Genomic DNA, 9,335 nt, shown 5'->3' with positions numbered 1-9,335 from the left:
CAGGCAAGGCTCAGGGAGACCTAAAACCTTTGCTGCTGCCGATCAGTGTCAACAATACTGAACTAGCTGGACCAATGGGGCGACTCTTGGTTCCTGCTAAATCAGCCCTTTATTTGGAATCATGAAGACCAGAATGGCTAGGAATGCCTGCTGCCTGAAACCCCAAATAGTGTGGTCTTCTAGGTCCCGGTATGACACTGTAAACCAGGGTTTTCCCAAACTTGGGTCTTTTGCGGCTTTTGGACTACAATTCCCATTATCCCTGACTTGCTAGCGATGGATGATGGGAGTTGTAGTCTTAACAACAGCTGGAGACCCAAGTTTGGGAAAGTGCTCTAAGTCTGGAAACAAAATATTAAGAGTACCATACCCTCCTGTTTCAGCCAAAACCCAAAGAAACATCTTTGCAGAACTTATTTTTCAAGTTTTTTTTTTAATTTTTTTGTTTTTCAGGGTTTTTTTCCTCTTGTTTTTTGAATTTTTTTTTTAATTAAAAAAAAAAAGCCCCTAAACCTCTATGGCTTTCAAAGAAGCTTCAGAGAAACTTTTATATGCCATTTACCTGTGTACATTTTTGTTTTGCTTAAAGCAGTTAAACTAAAAACTGACAACGCAAAAGTGTCTCTCGCTGCCTCGAGTTTTTGGAATCACATCGGCAACAGATCTCGTCTCTGTGCAGACTCAAATCGATCACCCCCCCCCCCCCCCCGTTTTGTTAAGCAAAAAAAAAAATTTTTTTTCTAAAACACAACCAAACAAACCACCATTGCTGGGTCTGCAAGATTCATTTTGATGCAAGCTTCTGACAATCTGGACCCAAACGGCAAAAACCACACCTTGATGTCGACCTCTGTTCTGTCAAGGTAAATCTTTTCAAAGTCTGCCCTTTTTCAAAACCAGAATAATCCACATTGCAACTGGTAATCCAAGCACACTCACATGCACTCTTTTTACATAAACATTTTAATTTTAATTTCTCTTTTACACCCTTCCTGGGACTGGAACTACATTACCACCCCACCCCCCAAGCATATCATTTAAGGCTGAATTTTTTAATTCCCTCCCCTCCTTTTCTGCACTGTTTGGGGAACAAGCTCAAACATTGCACGTATCTAAGGAACCCTATTTTTAGTGAAAGTCGCCAGAATCGAGGGTTATAATTTTTTCCTGCCCTTTACCTTAACGCCTCCTCCCCTCTTTCCATTCCAATGCCCCCTTCCCCCCCAAAAACCCACACACCTCTCTTTTGAGGCACTGAGTTTATAAACCTAAAATCAGGTAGAGCAAGACGATAATCTGAATTTTTTTATATAGTTCTTCTCCCCACACCTTGCCTCTTCTTCAAGTAGCCGTAAAAGAAACAATCGGCCATAAAAGAAAAAAAAGGGGGCACCCCCCCCCAAAAAACCCACCCCATCTTTAAAAGCACACACAACTGAAAACTTAATTTTGGCTTTTTGCAAGGGGTCCGATGTAGAGAGAGGCATGGGGGGTGGTCAGGGTGGGCCTTGCATTCTGGCACTAACTCCCTCCAACGCAACTTGGGGGTCGGTGGGGGGGGGGGTCCTGCTGTCCAGGAACGAGAAGGACTAGAAACTTGGATCCCACTGTTAACCAATTTGACTCTAGCACAATCAAGTGAACAAGACGAGGGCAAGCATACACAGCTTTTGGTGGGTATTTTTTTTCCGTGGGGGGGACGACAGGTAGTGGGAACTGAAGCAACGGGGGGGGGTATTACTAGTGAGGAGGTGCGGCAGTTTTAAGACACGTAGAATTTGGGCGACGTGGGTGCCATTTAGTGCAAGAGACCAAGGACCCCCCCCCAAAAAAAAACTTCCCTGCCCGTCTAATCACAGCCCACCCACCTCACCCAACCATAGCCTGACATTAACAAGTGTCGTGATTACAACATTTGTGGGTGGGGGGGACAACGACAGGCTTTTTTTATTTATTTAAAGGAAGCAGAACATGCTACTCTGGAATAGGTGCAAGGGGAGGCAGTGCCTTCCCCTTCTTCTCTGTATAAAAATATATTTGTCTATAAAGAAGCAGCAAGGCTTCTCAGTCCTTGTTTGGAAGCAACGGACCCCCCCCCCCAAGTGTGCCCGGAAACTTTGCAGGACCTAGAAGGGTGGTTGTGGGGGGGTCCGGTTGGCTGGAAGAGGGGGGGGCACAAACACAAGGTGTGGTCCTAACTGGTGGGATTTAAAGATGGCCAAGAAACCCAGAAGGAAAGGGGGGGGGTGCTCCCTACTGCCCCAAAACAACCCCCGAGGAAGAAATCTGCTTCTACCCATTTCCTTGCTCCCTGCAGGAAAATGCACAAGATTTAAAACTGCAGTGGAGAGTCGGACTTCTCAGGGAACATCCCATAGCTGAGCAGTTTAGCAGAAGCTGGAATTCGTCACTGTGAGTGTCTGATCTGTATTTGGGGGGGGGGGGGACACAAAAACAGGGTGGATTGTCCTCACATGAATTTGTTCAGCCAAAGTTTCCTTTTCACCCCCTCCCAGGGAGCTTTTGCCACAGATCTGTTCCGGTTGGAAGTTTTACGGGCCACGCTTGCCCCCCGCAGATCAGATTTTGATTTTTGGCTTTGGCCACCCCAAACCCTCTCCATTCTGAACTCCCCCCACCCAAAGAAAATTTCCCATAGCAACGGAAGTCGTTTTGGGGGTTCATCTTGGCCGACAGCTGTTCCTGAGATCCAAGGCCCCCACCCCCACGCCCAGCGAGTCAGTGGGTTTTTCTTTTTAATTAAAGGAGAATCTAGCTTTCTGCAAAACGAACCCCAAAGAATTCTCTAAAGCCCGGTTAATTCCAAGACGCAGGTGCTCCTTGTATTGCTACCCAAAAAAAGTGCATTGAGAAATGAAGATTCGGAAGTGTAAACGAGCCGCTTTCCTCCCCAGACGCGAAACCCCACTTTGCCCCCCCCAGCCGCGCTCGAGACGGGGAGGGCACCCCAGGGACTTCCCTCTGTCTCCCTTAAAGGACCTTGGCCACAACTAAATCGGCAGGGGTTGGGGGCAGAAACTTAAGAGAGTTGGGAACGGGTGGGGGGCTCAAATCTAAAACAAAGATACTTTATGAAATAAAAAAAAATATGATGCAAAAAAGTTTGCATCGCTACAAAAACAGAGGGAAGGAGGGGGAGAAAGAAAATAAGGAGACTGTCCCACAAACGCAATGACTAAGATGCAATTTTTAAATTAAGTTAAAGAGACAAAGAAACAGCAAAAGGGGGGGGGAGAGGAGGGATGGGGAGGGAATATTAGCTGCAGCTGACATTCCCAGCATCGTCCCAGCAAATCTTCTGCAAAGAACTGATTCCCGGGGTTCTTTTTTTGCTTCCAAAAAAATAATTCCGTGAAACCAAGGTGAGGAAGGGGGGAGAGAAGAGCCCAGACAAGTGTGGGTTTTTTTCCCCTTGGAGGGGGGCAGCTGCATAAATAGTTAATGCTTTTTTCTCTTTGCAAAACCAAGGAGGGGCGCGGGCACTTCCAAAGAAAGTTCAGCGACGTGCCTTTTCTTCCTCCTTCTGCCGGTTCCGCTTCCCTCTGTTGCTGTGTCTCTTGGAGGAAGGGAAAAGAAAATAAAAGAAATATATATATATATTCAGGCTGAGAGTGGGGGAGAGGCTTCCCCTCCTCTCCCCGGGTGAGCCTGCGAGTGGAGTCAAAGGCGGGTTGTACGCCACACGGACCCCTTGCGACTCCGGAGCAGGCGGAGGGGAGAAGGCCCGTCTTCTCCCATCCGACCAAAGGATCAAGATCCGTTATCCACAGACAGGAAGTGAAAAGGAAGAGGGGCGGAGGGTGAAAACGTAGTCCCGAGGGGACGCCGGCCTCGGCTAAACCGGGGAAGGGGAGCACGTCACTTGTGGCGCTGGATGGTTTTCCTCTTCCTCCTTTTGAAGAAACAGCAGCACCTGAGAATCGAGGAGAGGAGGGCGTTAGGAGCCTTGCAGGCGGATCAGGCCCAAGCGGGGCACCTCAAACGGGGCCTGAGCACAAGAGCAAAACTCTCCTGCCGCTTCCAGAAAGAGCCCCCCAGGGAGGCAAAAGCACTTGTGGAATCAGAGAACGGCAGAATTCGAAGAGTCCTCTCCCCCCCCAGGGTCATCTAGTCCAACCCGCTGCAATGCAGGGGTGCAAAGCAGGGCCAGGATTTGGGGGCTGGATTTGGGCGCCGGACCTGAGCTTCCTCCCCCAGGCCAAGCGAGACTCTGGGTGCCCCCCCCCCCCGCGCAAGAAGGCTTGGGTTACTCACTTAGTGTCATCGGCCACCTCGACCTCGGCGGGGGCGGTGATGGGGGCATTTGAGTGGCCGGCAGTGGGGTCATCTGTGTTCAGCTCACCGTTGGTCGAACTCATGACCTGAGGAGGAAGGGAGAGGAGGCAGGTGAGATGGGGGGGAGAGTGCCCAGTGCTTGCACCCCTCTGCCTCTGGGGTTTTGCACAGAAATGCAGAGGTCAGGGTGCATTGGCCCCGAGACAGGACTCCCCCAAACGCAGTGCGTGACATTGAGCCTGGCATTTGGAGCCGAATCCTTTCCGGTGAAAAGCAGCAGCAGCAGCAATAATAATAATAATAATAATAATAATTTATACCCTGCCCATCTGGCTGGATTTCTCCAGCCACTCTGGGCGGCTTCCAACAGAATATTAAAATACAATAACCTATTAAACATTAAAAGCTTCCCTGAACAGGGCTGCCTTCAGATGTCTTCTAAAGGTCTGGTAGTTGTTTTTCTCTTTGACATCTGATGGGAGGGCGTTCCACAGGGCGGGCGCCAACACCGAGAAAGCCCTCTCCCTGGTTCCCTGTAACTTCACTTCTCGCAGTGAGGGAACCGCCAGAAGGCCCTTGGAGCTGGACCTCAGTGTCCGGGCAGAACGATGGGGGTGGAGACGCTCCTTCAGAGATACTGGGCTGAGGCCGTTTAGGGCTTTCAAGGTCAGCACCAATACTTTGAATTATGCTTGGAAACGTACTGGGAGCCAACGTAGGTCTTGAAAGACCGGTGTTATGTGGTCTCGGCAGCCGCCCCCAGTCCCCAGTCTAGCTGCCTCATTCTGGATTAGTTGTAGTTTCCGGGTCACCTTCAAACGAAGCCCCACATAGAGTGCATTGCAGTAGTCCAAGCGGGAGATAACCAGAGCATGCACCACTCTGGCAAGACAGTCTGCGGGCAGGGAGGGTCTCATCCTGCGTACCAGATGGAGCTGATAAACAGCTGCCCTGGACACAGAATTGACCTGCGCCTCCATGGACAGCTGTGAGTCCAAAATGACTCCCAGGCTGCGCACCTGGTCCTTCAGGGGCACAGTTGCCCCATTCAGGACCAGGGAGTCCCCCACACCTGCCCGCCCCCTGTCCCCCAAGAACAGTCCTTCTGTCTTGTCAGGATTCAAAGCAAAGAATTCAAGGGCAGATACTGAGCCCTTTTTGGTTCGGAGATGAACAGCGACCTGATTTGGGTAGAAACGTGGGGTGCAGAGTCAAAAAGTCCAAAGACATTTTCCACCAAAGCAATCGCACAAGGTTTCGAAACCGCTTGCATTGCAAGCCACAGGGTTTGGCTACTCCCTGCAAACTGTGGATCGGGGGAAGAAATCAGGAGTCGCTTTGATGCCTGGTGCGAGGAGAGCAATCTTGCTGCCCTAGAATCTATCGTTTGCAAGCCAAGCCAGGGTTTCTGATTGCTGGGGGGGCAGGAGAGCGGCTGCTGTGCACAGACCCTGGTTCGTGTTGAGACAGGCTGGGCAGATTCGAGGGTAAACCATACGTGGAACGAATCTGCCCCTGCGGGTTGATGGAGGTGGAAACAGTCTCTCACGTCTTGTTACACTGCCGTTTCTACGGGGATATACGCTCGGTATTTATCACTCCTGTAATACAAAAATCTCCAAATGGGTCCGAAACTTCAATGTCTAAAACTCCTGGTTGAGGACACGGATCTAGAGATCACGCTGTGTGTGGCCAAATTCTGTGCGACTGCCATAAAACTTAGGGAACAAGCTGTGCTACCAAAATGATTAAGGTTTTAAATGACAAGTGATCAAGATTTAATATATATTTTTAACTGCCGCTATATCTGTACTGTCTCTGTTATACCCAACTGCAATTCAATGTGTTCCTGTTGTGTTTTATGATTTTCCTGATATTGTAAGTGAGCCGGAACTGGTCTGTGACTGTAATAATAAAATTCAATTCAGTTGAGCCAGGCTGCGCTGGGCAAAATGCACAAGCAGCCCAGATCTGAACCTGAGGGAGGAGAGGGTACATTACTGTAAAAGGCCGGCTCATTTTCAAATAATTATTCTTAGTACCACGCAGGAGTTCGTCAAAGAACATACTCAATCACAGGACAGCTGCAACCAACCAGGTTTTCCGTTTTGGAGGTGCTTCGCAAAACGAATTTCCTATGTGCTTGCTTCGCAAGACGAAAATGTCTTGCGAGTTCCTGCAGGGTTTTTTTCCTCCCCCCCCCTTTTTCCCAAGCCGCTAAGCCGCTTATCAGCTGATCCGCTAAGCCGCTAAGCCGCTTAACAGCTGATCGCTAAGCCGCTTATCAGCTGATCTGCTAAGCTGCTTAACAGCTGATCCGTTAAGCCACTAAGCCGCTTATCAGCTGATCCACTAAGCCGCTTAACAGCTGATCCGTTAAGCCACTAAGCCGCTTAACAGCTGATCCGCTAAGCCCGCTAAGCCGCTAATAGCGCTAATCCCCTAAACCGCTAATGGGCTTGCTTCTCAAGACGAAAAAACCGCAAGACGAAGAGACTCGCGGAACGGATTCTTTTCGTCTTGCGAGGCACCACTGTACACGGTTCTGGCTTTTAAGAACATCGGAAGATGAACTGAAAACCAAACGGAACCCCAAGTTTTCAGTCTTAACATTGGAAATTCTGAATTTCATGTGCAAACCTGTAAGGATTAAGAAACCACTGTCAGAAACCACGTTTAGCTCTTTCTGGGTGTTCACGGTGTTTCCTGTGGCCAGCCTATCACCGGGTGCCCCCCCCCCAAATATCCCATTACATGCCCCAACTTCTCTTCTCTAGCCCCTCGTCTGAGAACAGCTTCCTTCAGTCTCTAAAATTCCTTTGCAGAAACAAACAATTAATGCCCCAAAACACTGCAATGGGAAAAAGCTTGTACAATTTTAGCTTGCCGTTTACAGAATTCCAGAGCTCTCGCCTCTTACATAAAAGGTTGTGCCGACAGTGGGATTCTGTAGGGGACCAGGATATTATTATTGTGGCTGTTAAATATTATTATTATTAACATTGTTATTGTTAATACTATTATCAAATAATGTCATATATTATTATTATTGTTGTTATTATTGTTGTTGTTATTATTCATGATGTGATAAGAAAATGAAATCTTTTTCCTATGTATTCGGTAATAAATGGCAAAAGCTGGAAGGATATCTCGCTGAACTTTTGAAACCACGATCCTGGAAGAAAATCAACCCTGTTGATAGAAAATAATGGCTTTTTTCCTGAATCATGCCTCTCAGGGAACAAGTTGCTGTCACAGGAAACCCACCTTCAAAAAACTCTGCTGCGGATTTGCAATGACAGAGAGAGAATCCCTGAATTCTTGGGGTGTGTGTGTGTGTGTGTGTGTGTGTACATATATATATATATATATATATATATATATATATATATATATATAATTTTATTCTGTTTCTAAACAGCTTTGTGAAGTTTTTTTCTCTCTTAAATTATCAAATGGTATGTAGGTTTTATGAAATAAGTAAAACAGACAGGACAGTGACCAAGGTTTTCTTTAAAAATAAAAAATACCCACACCCACCCACCCACCCCAAAGAAGTTTGCCATGGGAGGGGCGGGGAGGAGAACAGACTCCGGGCTGCATCCAACCTTAGTCCTACTCAAGAGTAGACACACTGGAGTCAACAGGCACGAGTCCTAGTAATTTCTGCGGGTGAACTCCAAGTAGGATTTATCGGTGTAATGCACCCCCCCCCCCCCAGGTAGGCTTGCAATATTTCCACTAGAGCTCCGGAAACGTTTCGCACTAGCTCCCCTTCCCAGAAAAATGGGGGGGGGGGCGCGCCACATCATGCGTGGACACAGGCAGAGACAGGGGCGAACACATAGGCGGACCCGATTCACCATCAAGGGAAGAGCTGTGCACTCCTTTTCACACTGGGGGTGGGGGGCACATGCGAGAGAAAGCAGCAGTGCCTAAAGAGAGGGTGGTAGCCCACGCCAATTCCTACTCCAGAGTAGACCCACCGCCATGGATGAACTGGTGAAAGCCGAGTCCCAAGAGCAGAGCCATTGAAGTGAATGGGGCCAAGTCAGTTGCATCTGGGACGGTGGCAATGTTTGCAGGCGCCAATGGGGCTTGGACAGCGGTTTGCAGGTCATGCCCACCCCCTGCCAGCCCCACCCCCTACCCCATACGCCCCTCTAATGTACCTGCACGGACCCCCCAAGCCTGCTGGCCGCAAGGTGGGTTCCTAGGGCTTCCTCGGCAGGTTGCTGGCCAGCCTGAGGGTCCCACACCTCCGTCCCCTCGGGGGACTGCTAGCGACGGGGGGAGGAGACGAAAGGGGGGGTGACAAAGGCGAGAGAGGGGTCAGAAAAATATGGGGGGTTTGTGGGGAGAGGCGACAAAGGGGGAAGAAGGAAAGAGAGAAAGGAAGAAAAAACAAAACAAAAAGCATGCAAAACGAAAGAATATAAAACAGGCCTGGACGCAAATTCCCCCAGAAGAGGGGCAGGGGGCGTGGGGGGCACCGGGTGCGGCTGAACTACGACTCCCAACCTCCACCGCCCACTGGGCTCAAGGCACCTGGGGGTCTGCCACCCTCCTCCATCCCTGAATTGAAAAATGGCGTCCTCCACTTTCTTGGAAAGGAAGGCACCTCTGGAGGGATAATGGTTCTGCCCCCCTGCTGCTCCAAACTGCCCCTTCTTGCCTTGCAGGGGGGGGGGGGTGTTCCCAGCCTGGCTGGGCTCCAGCTCCCAGCGCCCATGATGGCTGCCGGTTGCTGGCACCCTGACACCTGCAACGCCACAGGTACCCCAACCCTGGGAGTGACCGGCGCGGTCTGGAAGGGAAAGGGGATGGCGATCGGAGCCCCCGTGACCGAACCCTGTTGGATTCACAGCCGCTGCCGAGTTTCACTAAGCGCACGCAGGGCAGGCGTGCCTCCAAATCCAGGGTTTACCAAATGTGGGTCTCCGGCTGTTTTTTGGGGGGGGACTACAAATCCCAGAATGCTTTGCTAGCAGGGTCAGGGATGATGGGAATCGTAGTCCCAGAACAGCCGGAGACCCAAG

At 49.8% G+C, this 9,335-nt stretch overlaps 1 protein-coding gene across 3 annotated transcripts in view; it reads right to left on the bottom strand.

Moving 5' to 3' along the window:
• Positions 1–520: 520 nt before the first annotated feature.
• CSNK1G2 (casein kinase 1 gamma 2) overlaps positions 521–9,335 on the bottom strand; it is a 51,764-nt gene continuing 42,949 nt past the window's right edge. For 2 of the 3 annotated variants that reach the window (XM_080989045.1, XM_080989046.1), the window contains exons 11-13: positions 8,469–8,576; positions 4,276–4,382; positions 521–3,934 (exon numbers count right to left, since the gene is read on the bottom strand). In XM_080989045.1, the coding sequence (XP_080845171.1) occupies positions 3,880–3,934; positions 4,276–4,382; positions 8,469–8,576 (270 nt within the window). In that variant the 3' untranslated portion in view covers positions 521–3,879. The remainder of the gene's footprint in view (positions 3,935–4,275; positions 4,383–8,468; positions 8,577–9,335) is intronic. The other variant, XM_080989047.1, reaches the window with a different exon arrangement.

The sequence above is a fragment of the Podarcis pityusensis genome (genome assembly GCF_964106645.2).
Source record: "Podarcis pityusensis genome assembly, chromosome: 18".
In the NCBI taxonomy this organism is placed as follows: Eukaryota; Metazoa; Chordata; class Lepidosauria; order Squamata; family Lacertidae; genus Podarcis; species Podarcis pityusensis.
The sequence above is the reverse complement of the archived record's forward strand: the minus strand, read 5'-3'. Positions and strand labels throughout refer to the sequence as shown.